General features: G+C 51.0%; 1 protein-coding gene across 1 annotated transcript; it reads left to right on the plus strand.

Annotated features, from left to right (window-relative positions):
* The first annotated feature begins 1,918 nt into the window (after window positions 1–1,918).
* On the plus strand, window positions 1,919–16,441 carry RGCC (regulator of cell cycle). Its single transcript, XM_068984725.1, has 5 exons — window positions 1,919–1,967; window positions 2,482–2,667; window positions 11,676–11,783; window positions 14,390–14,452; window positions 16,148–16,441. Exons 1-5 carry the CDS (start codon window positions 1,919–1,921, stop codon window positions 16,153–16,155), a joined length of 414 nt encoding a protein of 137 aa, XP_068840826.1. The 3' UTR covers window positions 16,156–16,441.
* Window positions 16,442–16,649: the final 208 nt, after the last annotated feature.

Genomic DNA, 16,649 nt, shown 5'->3' on the forward strand with positions numbered 1-16,649 from the left:
TTCAGCTGAAAGGACCTGACCTCCGAGCCATCGTGCAAGAGCTGGGCTGGGATGTCCACTGCCCTGCTTCCCAGCCAGGCCAAAGAAAGAGCGGGCTGCTGCATTTGTAAGGCAGCCCTCTTTGCCTCAGCTCCCAGGTGGGCGACTGCTCCTTTATCCTGGGGCATCCCCCCGTGGGTACCACAGCAAGTCAAAGAGTATGAGAGAGGGAAAGAGATTTTTAAAAAGTAATGAAACTGGCAAAAGGAAGAAAAAAGATGTGTACGCTTTGCCTTGTTGCATCAAGAACCTGGGTTCACTGCACCCTTAACTGGAGCCTCTTGCTCCTGTTCGCTCCATTCTCTACTTCGCTAGAAGCCCTGAGCAGCTCTGAAACCAGACAGACCTGCCTTTCCATCACTAGGTGACTAGCATGCTACTTAAGCTCTCTGTGCCTCAGTTTCCTCACGTGTAAACAGAAGCAGTAATTCTACCTCTCAGGGCTGCTGCGGGCCTGAAAACGGTGCATGCCAAGACCTGCCCAAGGAGGCCTTTGACAACTGGAGTAAGACACCTCCCTTCCCTCCGAGGCTGGTTTGCGGGCAGACACCCTGGCAGCACCGTCCAGTAGGACTTTGAGTGAGGATGGCTCTTAAGCACCTGATAGGTGTCCCGAGCAACTGGGGTACCGAATTGTTCATCTTATTCTACTCTATTTTAGTTACCTATGGGCTTTCCTGGTTGGCTCAGCGATAAACAATCTGCCCGCAATGCAGAAGACCCGGCAGGAGCCCGGGGTTCGATCCCTGGATGCGGAAGATCCCCTGGAAGAGGGCATAGCCGCCCACCCCAGTATTCTTGCCTGGAGGATCCCATGGACAAAGGAGCCGGGCGGGCTGCTGTCCATGGGGGTCTCAAAGAGTCAGACACAACTGAGCAACTAACACGCTCAGTTGCTTTACATTTAAGAAGCCACCTGTGCCAAGTGGCTACCGCCTTGGGGCAGCACACCACGTAGGTCATTTAGGGTCAGGACTGGTCCCCTGCCAGGCGGCTGGGCGGGGTGGCTCAGTGTGGACCCTGAGAGGCGCCGGCTTAGCGCTGCATCCACGTAGTAATTTCTTCCCTGAACAAAGTCCTACCACGAAGACCCAGGGCTGTAGTCAGGCCCCGGGCGCCGGGACGGGAACAACTGTAAAACCGCGGACTCTACCGACGTCTGTCCCCCTTGCCCTCAGCACTCCGTGCACCCGAAGTCCTCACGGGCCTTGGGAGCAATGGCGAGGGAACGCGCGGGTGGGACCCCTGCGGCTCCCACGAGGGTCAGGGTCTCCCACGGCTCCTGGCTGCTTTCTTCTTCGCATCAAAGCCGGAGGGCTAGGCACTTCCCTTTCACAGATGAGGAAACGGAGGCTGGAGGAGCTTCAGGGCACCGGCAGCGAGGCACAGCCGCAAATCTTGGGGATTCTGGTGGTGTCGCCAGAGCCACGTCCGTGGGGGCCCGTCGTCAGGGCGCGCGGGGGAAGCGGCGCGTAAATATTTGGGGCTGTAACCCGGGCTCGGGCGACTGGGCGTCATCGCGGTTCCCCGGCGCGCGCGTGGCGAGGGCGGTGCCCGGTGCCCGGGGTGGGGACGGAGGCGTCCGAGGCGCGGCGGCGGGGACAGACCCGGCGGCCCGGCTCCCGCGGCCCCGCCCCGGCCCGCCCCCGCCCGCGGCTATAAGACCTCGGGGCGCTCGGGCGGAGGCGACCCGGGGAAGAGCGGGCGGGCGCGCGGTGCCGGCAGCGGCGCGGCTGGAGCACTGCCGGGCGAGGGGCCGGACTGAGCGGGACGCTGCCCGGGGAGGGGACGGCGCGAGCAGCACGCCCGTCTGCGCGACCCCGCGCCCAGACCTCGCAGGATCCCGGCCCCCCAGCGACGCGCGCCGGCGGAGCCCCCCATGAAGCCGCCCGCCGCGCAGGGCAGCCCCGCGGCCGCCGCGGCCGCAGGTGAGTGCCGAGGGCCGGGTGGGTCCTCTTGAACCCGGGCCTTGCAGGGGCCTGGGGGCGAAAGAAGCCGGGTCCCGCGTAGTCTCTCTCCATCCCTCCCCCTGCCTCCCCTCTGCCCCGCCGGGCTGGGGGACACGTCACGGGCGCCTCCTGACTCAGTCCTCCCGCCGCCCCCGGGGCCGCGAGCGCGGGGACCCGTCCACCACCCGAAAGAGCTCGGCCTTGGGCTTAGCGGCGTGACCTTTGACTTGCAACTCCCCCGGCTGGAGGCTCGGTTTCTTTATCTCTAAAATGGGCGCGATGCTAGCGCGCGCTTCAGGGGGCGGTGGAGAGTCGTGAACGGTAACAGCCAGCGGCCGGCGGCGATCGCGGGCTGCCCGCCACCCCCCCCACCCCGGCCGGAGCGCAGTCCCCGTGGGCTGGCGACCCTCGGGTACCCCGCGGGCGCGGCGGGACGCGGGACGGGGCCGTGGCCCGGCCCCCGCCCTCACCCGCGCCCTCCGCCCCTGCGCAGCCCCGGCCCTGGACTCTGCGGACGCGGGGGACCTGACGGACGCGCTGTGCGAGTTCGATGCGGTGCTGGCAGACTTCGCGTCGCCCTTCCACGAGCGCCACTTCCGCTACGAGGAGCACCTGGAGCGCATGAAGCGGCGCAGCAGCGCCAGCGTCAGCGACAGCAGCGGCTTCAGCGACTCCGAGAGTGAGTGTGGCGCCGCCTCGGGAGCTGTCGTGCCCCGGGCACTCCGGGCGCCCGGCCCGCGGGGGAGCGCCCGGGGCTCGGGGTTCCGCGTGCTCATCGGGAAAGCCGATGCCGAGCGAGCCCCGAAGCCCAGCGCCGTCTCTAGGACTCTGGGAGGCTCCGGGGCCGCAGGGCCGGCAGGGCCCAGACCCCGGAGGGCGGTCCCCGGAAGGCAGGCTGGGCTCCACGCCGCCCGCCGGCAGGTGTCAGGACCCAGGAGGGCCTCCCCAGGGCGCCCTCTCCCCGCTCCTTGCCGCTCTCAGCGGCATCTTCAGAGGATGCGGAGACAGCGCCACAGGCGTGGGGTCCAGGGTCCCCGGGAGGGCGCAGGATGGATGTATTGGTGAAACCAGGAAAGGTTTCTTAAGCTCCCGTTCTTGGGGTGTTTGAAACGCTTCTTGCACTTTCTCCTGGCCCTGACCTCCCCGGACTTGCTGTTACACTGTCCGCAGTTTTGAAAGAATCCTAGCACTGCTAAGTCCAAGTATTTAGAGAGTGTCCCTCATCCTTCAGGCAGGTCCATGACGTGAACTGCTGGCTCAGACTCCCCACCCAGTCTGGGCTGGGGGTGGGGAGTCAGAGGGCGGGAGGGTGGGAGAGGGCCGGGGCGGGGGCGGGGGCGGGGGCGGGGGCGGGGGCGGGGGCGGGGGCGGGGGCGGGGGCGGGGCCGGTTGGAAGCAGATGGACCCAGAGCTGCTTCCTGCTTGCTTTCTCATGGTGGAGACCGCCCCCAGGGTCTGGCTGCCCTAAATCACCTTGTTAAAAAGAGAGGCCACTTTTTCCAGGACCTCAAATGTCCTCCAAGGATTACGGATACTTGTTCAGGTGTCAGACAGCAAATTGGGTGACTTGTCAATCATCTGTCGCTGTCGTTTTTCCCAACCCGAATGACTTACTATTTTTCGGAGTGAATTTTGAACACTTCTGGATAATTCTTGAGACTTCATTCCCTAAATGAGTTACCTGCCTAAATGTCACTCCCTTTGCTGCCCTTGACTCTGGAAGTAAAAACAATAAGCTTTCCTTGTGATTCCCTTCTTTTGCGATCTGAAGCTCCTCCTTGTTACAGGGCAAAGATACAGTCTTGGACTTACACATGAGCTGTCCTCCTGAGAAGGAATAAAGAGCACTGGCCATCCAGTTCAGGCTTGGAGTCAGAAACTTAAAGTTCCAGCTTGACTTGCCTTGGCAGCCCTGCCCAAGGGTTAGATCTAATTGCAGCTTTTGAGGTGAAAGGGAATGGAATCATCTGCTGTTAATTTTCCATTCTGTATGTTTGGACTTTGTTGCTAATGACCAGACCGCTTATTTTCAATTTCAAAGGGAAGTCTAACAAATTTTGAAATTTGTCTCAATGTACGCAGCCAAACTTAAATGTGTCTCCTTCTACTGGGGCACATTCATCAAGTACAAATTCTCTCCCCCGTGGGAAAGAAAGCTGGCACAGTGTGTTCAGGGCTGCTCTCTTGCAAAGAACAGCTCCATTCTAAACCACAGCTGCACTTGGCTAGAATAGGGCCTGAGCTCACTCATTCATGGGTGATTGCAACTCCCTCTGGGTAGGATTTCAGATCTGGGATCCGTTTTCGGGGGGCCTCAAAGAAAAGGCACTTGAAACACATTCTTAACAGCTTCTGGGGAGATTGTTTGGAATGGTCTGTAGTTTTTCTTAGGGTGTGTGGACTTTGTTTTTTGCCTTTATTGTTAACTATTAAACTAACCCTTGGTTTGGTGGTTAGAGAAGTAAACGGGAGGGTATGAAGAAAGCTTGGATGACATTAGTCTTTCCTATAAATGTGTAGTTTGGCCCTCATGAGGCTGGTTAGAAATAGTCTTGGCAGAAGCGGTGTGTATCTAAATAGTCATTTCTTAAGGATGTGTAATACATGTCTTAGTTGCCGCCAAGAGTGGATCACAGACATTTGCTATACTCATTTATCTGTTCAGTGCTTTTCTGTGGAAGAGTATTTGAGAGAGGTGGATCCTACTGAAATGGAGGGTCTCCCCAGCAAAAAGGAGACACCCTAGGATGATGAAAATAAGAACAGCTCTCTCTTGCCAAGCCTTTCCTGTGATTACTGTTATTATCTATTAGTCCACCATTAGCAAGCTCTTTGCTTTGCCTTAAATGTGCTATCTCCTACGTTCCCTACCGCAGTCCAACAATGCAGACCCTGTTGTCTCCTTTTTTTCTGATTAAATAGTGGAACCACTTGGACTGTCTCTAAGGTTTTGCTCTGTCACCGTGGCTGGTTGGCTGGTATGGAAACCAGGTCCTCCTGGATAGACTTGGACAAGGATCACATGCCTGTTTGTCAATCATGGTCATGTTTGAAGGTGTCTCTTCAAGGCCGTGGCCCCCTCGCCGGGTCCATGGAGCCCAGGCTGAGCTCTGTTGGGGCCCTGCATGAGGAGTGGGCCTCAGTTTCTCTAGCTGTGAAATGGAAAGGATTCTATTTAATGATGCTGTTAGCCACCCGCTGCAGTATTCTTGGGCTTCCCTTGTGGCTCAGCTGGTAAAGAATCTGCCTGCATTGTGGGAGACCTGGGTTTGATCCCTGGGTTGGGAAGATCCCCTGGAGAAGGGAGAGGCTTACCCATTCCAGAATTCTGGCCTGGAGAGTTCCATGGACTGTATAGTCCATGGAGTCGCGAAGAGTCGACATGACTGAGCGACTTTCACTCACTAGAAACATCCATAAGCTCAGGATTAGAAAGAAAATATTTGCCCTGTTTGATGTTTTTAAGAGAACAATAAAATGCACATGCCATGGTGTGTCCCATAGGCCAGATACATTTGGGCCAGTGTCTTGCATGAACATGTTATGTAGGAAGCTCCCACGAAGCTCTGAACCTTTGGGACTTTGGTTTCTCGCTCTGTGTTTTACAACTCCATCACTCTGAAGACGTACCCACTGCACTCCTGCTTTTTTGAAGAACCTTTCTTTTTCTCTTAAAAAAATTTAGAGGGAAAGACAAATGTTATATGATATTACTTATATGTGAGATCTAAAACTATAGTACCAATGAACTTATTTACAAAACAGAAACAGACTTACGGACATGGGAAACAAACTTACGGTTACTGAGGGCGGGGGAAGCAGGGAGAAGGATAACTTAGGAGTATGGAATTAACAGATACATACTACCGTATATGAAATGGAGAAACAGTAGGATTTATTGTGTAGCACAGGGAACTATATTCCATATCTTGTAATAACCTATAATGAAAAAGAATAAAAAAAGAATATATATGTGTATCTGAATCATTTTGCTGTACACTTGAAACTAATACAATATTGTAAATCAGCTACACTTCAATTAAAAAAAAAATCGGTTGCTAGCATCCAAAGGAGAAAAACTAGGCATTCCTTCTTTTAACCAGAGAAGCAAGTTACTTCCACTGGACAGAAGAGCGGATGTTTAATAAGGAAATATGTCTTCCTGTTTCTACTTACAGGGAATCCTCCTAAGACTTGAAGAGGACCAACATAACAGTGGCAAGACAACTTCATGTTAGGGGTGATTCAAATCGGGGTTGATGAGAATTATTCTTTTCTTCTAGATTTTGGTTCCAATAGATAACACCAGGCACTTTCGTGAGAGCAGTTTCAGCTTTAGCAGTGGAAGGCAGTTTGGTTAGAAGCCAGGGAGGTGAGGTTCAAGCCTGAGCTTCAGACATGCTGCAGCCATGGTGAACATCTTTGGTTTGAACTTAGCTTGAAAACCCTGTGGTTCTTTCTGGATTTTCAGCACTGTATGTGTACATCATGACTTCTCAAATGTGTTCAATAACATTTTAACTCATCATATACTAAATTTTAACCAAGGTGTTAATTTATGATTCCACGGATTGATTTTACAGGAAGTTTCTCATATTAACTGGCACTTTAAAAGGTGACGTGAACTCACATCTTTGATGGCTTGGAGGTTCCTTTTTCCTCTGAGGGGGGAAGTTTTTTGCTTCTTAACAGAAAAGGTCCAAGGTCTACTCTGCATGCTGGGGCTTTTATGATTTTGTTGGGCCATTGGAGGGAATGAGAAATTGGCTTCTCTAGCTTGTGCAACGGAGAAGGCAATCGCACCCCACTCCAGTACTCTTGCCTGGAAAATCCCATGGGCAGAGGAGCTTGGTAGGCTGCAGTCCATGGGGTAGCTAAGAGTCAGACACAGCTGAGTAACTTCCCTTTCACTTTTCACTTTCATGCATTGGAGAAGGAAATGGCAACCCACTGCAGTGTTCTTGCCTGGAGAATCCCAGGGGCGGGGGAGCCTGGTGGGCTGCCGTCTATGGGGTCGCACAGAGTCGGACACGACTGAAGCGACTCAGCAGCAGCAGCAGCTTGTGCAAGATTGTCTGTATTCTTTGCCTCGACTGTTCCAGCTTGGCCCTGGGAGAGAGGACCTGGGGGGCACATGTGACAGGTAGCCTACTAGCTGATCTGACGTAAGAGCCACTGAGGCCAGAACTTGAACTTGTTCAAGCCAGGTTCAGAGCCCTCAGGGTGTCCTGGTGTGAACAAGTGTCACTGGTGGACGTGTATGCATGTATGTGCTGAGTCGCTTCAGTCGTGTCTGACTCTTTGTGACCTTATGGACTGTGGCTCGCCAGGCTCCTCTGTCCATGGGATTCTCCAGGCAAGAATACTGGAGTGAGTTGCCGTGCCCTCCTCCAGGGGATCTTCCCGACCCAGGGATTGAACCTGGGTCTCCAGTGGCTCCTGCACTGCAAGCACAGTCTTTACCGCTGAACCACCAGGGAAGCTCCGTCACTGGTGGACACCTGGAGGCATATAGAGGGACCGAGGGGCCCCAGAAGAAAAGCTGGAAGAATAGTGGTGAGACTGAGAAACGGTTTCTTATTCTATCAGTGTAGCTGTTGGAATTTAGATGTTGAGTGGGAGAGCTGACCCCCTCCCCCACCCCGCACAAACCATTCCCTGTGGCGAAAGGGAAACAGGTCCAAGGCTTTCTTTTTCTCAGTTAATTACTATGGTTTGCTTGCCTGAAACATGTGGGATTGTTCTATATTTACAGGAGCTCGGGGCCACGGTTACTGTCTGTGGTTTTCCTTCCCTCTGGAGTAACACACACTGGTGCCAACCCCCAAATTACCTTTCTCCCCACCCCCAAATGAAAACAAGAAGTCTACCTTTTAAACAAGTCTTTGTTTTTGTAGCCAAGTTTTCCAAGCTTTGTGGGTGCGCCTATGGTTAAGATGTTCAAATATTTAATATGCTCACATTTCTTTTGATGATGTCTTAGCAAACTTGCTCCCTGAATTTGAGGTTCCTGGCTGCAGCGTGCCAGGTTGGCTTGCCAAGGACATTTCTGATGGGACTGCAGAGCTGATGGCGGTAGATATTGCCCTGCAATATCTAGTCTTGCCACCTGCCAGGGGTCCCCAGATCATCACTGCTATATGTCCCTTTAGCCCTTATTAATGGCAGCGACTGATGCTGGGCGGCAATAATACATTACTATGCTATCAGCCAGCAACACATTGCTGTCACTTGTCAGACTAACTGGCTGTTATTTTGCCAGAAATCGAGTTCTAGGGGAGTGAAAAGAACAGGAAGGCAAGCTTTGCTTCCCTTTTAATTTACACCTAGCGTGCAGTCTTATTCACTGTGGAATGAAACTTTATTGGATAAAGGGTTGAGAGAGGTTGGATTACTTCTATGTTGGTGGGATTGTTCTTGGGAGGTTTGTTCTAGGGAGCCTCTGAAGATAAATTTTTTTCTTAAGAATTTTGCTACTCTCTAAAGAAGAGGAAGAAGCTTAGCCCCAGAATCTGGAGTCTTATTATTCCCTGGGGTGACCTTTCTTCTGAGCATGCCTTCCTCCAGTTTGTTGAAAAAATAAAGCCTGAAAACCATAGGCAGCACATGGAGCACCTGGGTTTCTTATCCGCCTTTCTTAAGAAAAGAAACTGAAGCTCTGAGACGAAGTGACTCGCACAGGGTCACACGGCTTCAGTGCCACACAGCTCTAGGGGGACAGCAACTAGGATTTTTTTCCCCCCTCCGTCTCATTGTGAGAGTAGCCTGATCTCATTATCAATGAGAGGCAACTCCTGATTATTTGAAAGGTTGGCTCAGTAGTTTGCAGCTGAATCTGCCAGTCAAGGAATAGTCAGCTTGTCTATATATTTCCTGAGGTTGAGGAAAATACTTAGGTCAAAAAGGAATTTAAGCCCCAGGCTCTAAAGTGTGAGTGGTGAGCCGTGGTGATGCCCTGGTACAATGCGACTCTGCAGGTCCCCTAAAGCAACCGAGTTACCCGAGGAGTCATGAATCCTCACCGGGTTCCTGTTCCCTACCATTTTGCAGGGACCATCTCCATGTCTAGTTCATTACTTTCTCCCAAACTCAATAGCACTTGGTCTACTTGGTGTGTGAAGCAAACAAATTGTGTGTGTGTGTGTGTTTCCCCACCCCCAAGGGGTAAGTATACATCGATGTAAAGTTTCTGGGGAGTGGGGGCAGGACAGAAGTGAGGCCCAGGGCCAGGGCCCGGGTGCAGGACGGGGTGCAGGAGGGGGCAGAGAGGCAGGGTGGTGATGGTGGGTGGAGGCCGGGGTGCCGCCCGTGGCCTCGGGAGTGGGCAGATGCTCGTGGGGCCCTTTGGAGCTGAAGGTACTATGGCAAAGGCCTGCATGCCTTCCTCCTGGCTCTTGGGTCCGGGCTCAAGGCCTGCCTCCCCTGGGCTCTCTGTGGTTTTCCTGCCCCTCGGGCTCGCTTCGTCTTTTCCCCACAAGTCTCTCAGGTTCTATTTGTGGCGATTCCCCTGCCTATTAACGAGGTGACAGGCGGTGACATGACGTGGTGGGTCTGCAGGGAGCACGACCGCTCTCCCATGTGTAGGGGAAAAAGGCCTTCCCTTGAGAAAACCCGCATCGCTCCAGAGTGGGCTCAGCTGACAAGCCAGCACGAGGGCTTCCCACTTTGAGTTCACCAAGTGCAAGTGTCCCGGGAGATAATAACAGAGGTGCCACCAAAACATTGTCCCGTGGGCAAGTGAAACCGCCAAATAGGGCTAGGCCGGCTTGTTTATCACAAGACATTTCAGGCACGTCGGAGTTTCATCAGAGGACCCTCCAAGGGGCTCGGTGTGTCTCAGGGTCCCGGGACCATGCAATTCTTCTCAAAGGACCACTATTCTGGGAAATACATTTCTGGGGAAATGTAAGCCTAACATTCAGAGTTTCAGATCTCAGTAGGTGTTCATCATCAAAGCCCTGAAAAAGGATTGTGGTCCTTTTAGGTGGCTCGGACTGGACCTAAGAAGGAAGAATCAACTGTGAGGGTTGTATATGTTTGGAAAACTGAATGCGATGGGTGTGTCGGCCAGGAAGACAAAATGGCCTGGGACCACCTCCTCGGGGTGCGGTCTTTAGGGATGAAGAGGAATTCTCTTGGGGCCAGAACCCCCTGTTTCTGGAAGCCCTCTTTTATTCTGGCTATCTCTTTTGTCACTGAGCCCTCTTCCTTTGAGTTAAGAGGAGCAAAGAAAGATGGTTTTGCCTCCTACTGAGCTGGAGGCGATTGGATGAAACCGGGTGCATCCCGAGGAGGACGGGGAGCCTGGCCGACCATTGTAACTCAGCTGCCCTCTTGCACCTGAGCAGCCTTCCCAGAGCACATCTGTGCTACCCCCGTGCCAGGCTTTGTGTTTTGTTTTAACCAGGAAGGCTGTTTCTCTGTGACCTCAGAGGCCACATCCTGCTTCCACCGCCGGCTCTGCCTCTGAGTCTTTGGGTTGGTACAGCTCAGCCAGCAGCGCCCTTTCTGTGTCACCACCAAAGGACTGGGCTGGTTGGGGTTGGTTTCCTCTCCCTTGGCAGGACTCAGAAATAGGATCTCAGAACTTCAGAGCTGGAAGGGACTTGAAGGATCATTCAGTCCTCCTCCCCATTTTACAGATGGGTAAGCAAAGGCCCGTCTGTATAATGGCAAGGTGGACTGAGTCATCCTTCAAATCCATTCTGTAAGCAAACCCACTCCCCCCAACCCCCCCACCCCCAAAAGGAAATGGCAATCCACTCCAGTATTCTTGCCTCAAGAATCACATGAACAGAGGAGCCTGGCAGGCTACAGCCCACGGGGTGGCAAAGAGTTGGACTCGACTGAGTGATCAAGCACACGCAAGCAAGGGCCCAGAGACGTTGTCTTGTTCCAGGGTTCCCAAATGCTTGGTAGCTGAAATGATTTCCTAGATGCTCAGCTCAGCCTTGCTTCTGGGACCTTGCCTCGCTCTTGTTTTCAGGAGCAGGACAATGGAGCCACCCAGTCACCCAACGTGTCTGTAATCCACAACCTCCAGGAGAAGAAATCTTTGTCTTTGACCCTCTAGCTTATCCCCAGAATACAGGAGCTCAGGAAAGACCATGACAAAGACTCTCTCTTGAGCAGTCAGGGAGGATTATTAAGTAGTGGGATCCAACCTTAACTTTGTATTTTAGGGGGTTCAGAGGGCTGAAGGGACATTTTTCAGGAAAGATGGTTCCTATGTCTCACATCCCAAGCCAACCCCCTGGCCTCCATCGGCCAAGCATTGGCTCAGCTGTCAGACACCTGGGCAGTGGGCACCTGTGTGTTGCAAAGGAGGCTGGTCTGGTCATGATGGTCCTGTTGACCCTTCTTTTTTTAGGGAAGCAAAGGCCTTTGGTGTGCCTGATTGGAGACACATACTCACACATACACAGGCATACTCTCCTGTCTCAAATTTGGGAGCATAAATATAAAATGGGCATGAACTTGGGCAAACTTCAGGAGATAGTGAGGGACAGGAAAGCCTGGCATGGGATCACAAAGAGTCGGACACGACTTATCAACTAAACAACAACAAATATAAAATCTGGAAATCAAAGTTGTTTTTTTTTTATATAACTTTGCTCTCTTTAGAGATAAACTGTTGGGAGACTGATAAACCATTTCTAATGAGTTATGTGTTTTCTTTCCTGAAAGGTGCTGAATCGCTTTATAGGAACAGCTTCAGCTTCAGTGATGAAAAACTGAATTCTCCAACAGATAGCACTCCAGCTCTGCTCTGTCCTTCTGCTCCTGCTCGGAAAGGTAAGTCTACTAATTGGAATGTGAGTTTTTTGGCTTCCTTATTCCCTCTTCTCCTCAGCCTCTTCTCTCTTCTGTCTTACCCCTAACCAATCTCCCAAATGTGCAAAACAAATAGAGAAGACTAGTATCTTCATACCTTGGGTCGCACAGAGTCAGACACGACTGAAGTGACTTAGCAGCAGCAGCAGTATCTTTGTACAGTACAGGGTGGAGTAGATTTTGTTATTTCTCAGAATTTTGATCGTCATGAAAGTGAAATCGGGTAACGGGTGGGTGGCAGGGGATGGGTAGCTCAGATGGTACAGAATCTACCTGAAATGCAGGAAGATCCCGTTTCAGTCCCCGGGTCAGGAAGATCCCCTGGAGAAGGGAATGGCTACCCACTCGAGAATTCTTGCCTGGAGAATCCCATGGACAGGGGAGCCTGGCGGGCTGCAGCCCATGGGGTCGCAAGGAGTCGGACATGACTGAGCAGCTAACACTTGCACTTTTTTATTTCAGGAAACCATGTAGAGAAACCATGGGAGGAAGAAAACGTATAGACTGTAGACGTTGTTTTCTCTTGTGTGTTGTTATCAACTCGGTGCTAAATGATAGTGCGCTCCTAGACTGGCTGGTTCTAGAATGTAAAACTCAGCAGTTAGGATTTGCAGAAAGTTGGGTTCTTTTTTTTTTTTAATTGCACTAACTCTTATAAGAATGCTCTCAGATGACCAATTTAGCAATTAAATGGGGTCATCATTATGAAATAAGTGATGATCTAACATAATTCAAAATAGCAGCTTCAGCCTGCCTCTACTGTGATATTAATAGACAAAAAAGTTTTTAAAGATGCATGAGCAGTTTCTTATATTTTGGAGCTAGTAAATAGTCTCCAGCCAGAGAGCTGAATGTTCTATTGGGCAAGTGCCCTTTGAAAACAAAAAGAGTTTTTTTTCCCCTTAAGAAACGTTACACTCACTGAAAATAGTTGCAGAATGCAATAAAAATGGAACATAGTTAAAAAGAAATATGAAGATTTCATCATTTTCTCACTCAGGCAGGAAGGCAGAATTTCTCCCTTTTTCAAAAGAGACCTTTTAAAGTTCTCCCCACATAGAGACGCTAGCAGCCCCTGGGAATTCCGCCATTGTCCAGCCCTCCGTCTGTAATGGATCTGTTGAATTGAGAGAGACAGAACAGTCTAGGAAAGTGGCTTAAAACAAGCCCATATTCGCTACCTGATCCTCTAGAGGTAGAAATTAAAGAGGGGGAAAAAAGCCCGAGTGGCAAATTGACTTTAAAAGCTAAAAACAGTGAGTTATTTGTAGCCAGCTTCCTAGGTGGTGCAGTGGTAAAGAATCCGCCTGCCAAGGCAGGAGACACAAGAGATGTGGGTTTGATCCCTGGGTCAGGGAAATTCCCTGGGTCAGGAAATGGCAACCCACCCCAGTATTCTTCCCTGGGACGTCCTTTGGATGTAGGAGTCTGGTGGGCTCAGTCCGTGGGATCGCAAAGAATCGGAGGCGACTGAGCTCGAGCATGTGCTACTGAGGGGGCTGATTAATAAAGACATGCATCCAGAGAAGGCGTGAATGATGAGCTCTGGAGGAGAAACCAAGACACGCAGAAAGAAGGACAAATCTTAGGATGCGGGTGGACCAAATGCACGGTGGGGCCTTGTTACCCTGTGTTGGCACCTGCAAGGCCGCCCAGACCCAGGAGCCTCCTGTCGCCTTCCCTGTACGCTTTTGACAAGGAACAGTAGCGCTTCGTTAATTCCATCCTGGGGGCACCACGTGGGCTGAAGTATTGCCCTGGAGTGATAGTGTGAACAAGACTGCGTCAGAGAAGTTGAGCAGGAAGCAGGGACTCTGGGTGTGCATTCCACACGCTGCCCTGCTTCCCGAATATTGTGGCTGCTAACTCAGATCCTACACAATCAGAGATTTAAAACTTTCAGTCTTCCTTCCCTGCCCCTGTCTCACTGTACCTTTCAACTTGTTTGTTTGCTTCTCGGTTTTATTTATTTCTGGCTGTGCTGGGTCTTCGCTGCTGCGCACAGGCTTTCTCTCGGTGTGGTGAGCAGGGGCTCAGTCTCCAGTTGTGGTGCGGGGGCTTCTCGTTGTAGGGGCTTCTCCTGCTGTGGAGCGGGGGCTCTAGGGACGCCGGCTCAGTAGTTCTGGCTCGTGGGCTCCAGAGCCCAGGCTCAGTGGCTGCGGCACACAGGCTTCATTGCTCCGCAGCACGTGAGATCTTTGTGGACCCGGGACCCACTCGTCCCCTGCAGTGGGAGGCAGATTCTTAACCACTGGACCGCAGGGAAGCCTGCACCTCCCAGCTTTTAAAGTAGTGAAGAGAGATACTTCTTCCAGGCTGCTGGGATATGGGTGGGGCATGAGGGGATGATGAACTACAAAACCCAGAAAGAAACGTTTAGGCTCCTTTGCAGAAAAAGCTTCTGAGTTGCCTGTAAGCAAACACTGGAGCCACCACTTAGGGTTTGTACAGGACACTATTTAATAAAATCTTGGCAGACAGAGAGATGGGGGTCATATAATTCTGGAAAAGTCAGATTCATCAGCTGTCTTGAATACAGAAACTGAACCTGAACTCTTGTTTTTCAGCCAAACTTGGAGATACGAAAGAGCTAGAAGACTTTATTGCTGATCTCGACAGAACCTTAGCAAGTGAGTACATGCCTGGCAGTTTAAAAAACAAAACAAAACCAACCAGCACCTCTGATAAAGTGCAGTAATGTTTACCAGCTTGTCTGCGGCAGGAAGTTATATCATAAGATGTTTTTAGGTTCAGAAACAGGACCCTAGTGGCTCAGAAAGAAATCCTGAGGATAAGCTGGCATTGCAGTTGACTGGCTTTTCAACCAGTGAGAACTTGGCCCCCAGAAAACAATGGCATTTTGTTTGAGAAGTGGAGAGTAAAGTAGTAGTTAGAGTGAGATTGGAGCCTTCCCAGCATGGTGGCCTCCCAGGCTTTTCAGAAAAGAAATCAGCTTATTGACCACCAAGTATTATACTGACTAATAAAGCTGACTCATTGGAAAAGCCCCTGATGCTGGGGAAGATCGAAGGCAAAAGGAGAAGGGAGTGAGGTAGTTAGATAGCATTACTGACTCGGTGGACATTAATTTGAGCAAACTAAGGGAGAGAGTGGAGGAAAAGGAGCCTGGTGGGCTACAATCCATGGGGTCACAAAGAGTCAGACACAGCCTAGCGACTGAACAACATTCTACTGACAAACCAGAGGGTTCAGTCTCAGGGGCCAGAGAAAATGTCACAAGTTAGATCCAGGGGGTTGATCTGACTTCTAGAGGGCTGGGTTCCCAAAGAGAGTATTGGCTTGGGGAGACCTTATAACCAAAGACCCACACCAGTTACTGAGAGACCTGGATTAGGTACGTGGTACCCCGTTTCCCATTTGGCAATTGCACTAATGGCACCCCATTTTTTGAGAACCCCAAAATTTTTGAGAACCGAAGGTATCAGATCATAATTGCCATGGGGGTGCCTGGAAGAAAGGACCCTGAGAATCAATCCACACATTCTATTTCCAAAGAACAGGATCACAAGTGCCGGAAGGGTCAGCTGGAGTTTCCTGGATGACAGTTTCCACAACTTACCCTTGGGGGGCCTTTTTCAGTCACAGAGCAGCCCTGGAGAATTTCATCCTAGCCCCTTCCATTTTACAATGAAAGCGTCGGTTTTCCATATTTTATGCTGTGGTATGCTAAATAGCTGGATAGGATCTGAAAAAATAGACCCAAAACTGGTTACTTAAAAAGAATTCCGTTCTTAAACAAGGTTTCAGACAGACCTACTTAACATTAGGTGGAAAGTTCTGCCGTTTCTGTTTACTAGAAGACTTTATCACCCATACCATCCTCCAGAGAAGACCAAGGTCTGTTCTGACAGAGATGATTGTAATTGCAACACAATTTGTGTTAGACCCGTGGAACTTGCTTGTTGGCGTCAGGAAAATTGCAGCAGGCTGCCCAGTCATACCAGTTTGTACGTTACGGGGGAAGCCTGCCATTAAGTTTGGTGCTTAGAAGCCTGTCTGAGAGGTGTGCTCTGGTTAAGCATGTGTGCTAAGTTGCTTCAGTGGTGTCTGACTCTTTTTGATCTTATGGACCATAGCCCGCCAGGCTCCTCTGTCCATGGGATTCTCCAGGCAACAATACTGGCATGGGTTGCCATACCCTCCTCCGGGGTTCCTTCCCGACTCAGGAATCAAACCTGTATCTCTTAGTCTCCTGCACTGGCAGGCGGGTTCTTTCCCACTAGTGCCACCTGGGAAGCACATGGTTAAGCATAGGAATTGTCAGCTTTCACGAGTGGATCACCTTCTCTGTCTCCTATTGACAGGCATGTGAAACACGAAGTTCTGGGTCCTTCCATCCTAAGGGAAAAGTTTCAGAAAGCTCAGAGGACCTGATGAAATCAGCTACAGAATATGCTGCTGGAGAGGGCAGAGATGTTGCTCACCCACCACCAGGCTCGTCCTAAAAATACACTTTGGGCTCATCTCTGGGCAGGTTAGAGACTGACTTTGTTTACCTGCTTGCAGCATATTAGAGCAGATGACTCATGCTAATGTTGTATTTCCTCTTAAAACATAGCTTCTCTGTAATTTAAAATGCTTTTATGAAAATATTTGTAATTAATTATATATAGTTGGAAACAGTAATATGCTTTCCCCATTATAATATATTTTTGTATGCAAATAAAGTTTGAACTGGAGTCTGTCTTTTGGAAGCCTTCCTTTTTTTTCCCTCTTGGTTTCTTTCAATATGTTTCCATCCAGGTAGTATTCAAGTGAAAATAACATACCTCTTGGCTTCTAATGGGGACTCTGGGTGCTGCCACG

The sequence above is a fragment of the Capricornis sumatraensis genome, chromosome 12 (genome assembly GCF_032405125.1).
Source record: "Capricornis sumatraensis isolate serow.1 chromosome 12, serow.2, whole genome shotgun sequence".
NCBI lineage: Eukaryota > Metazoa > Chordata > Mammalia > Artiodactyla > Bovidae > Capricornis > Capricornis sumatraensis.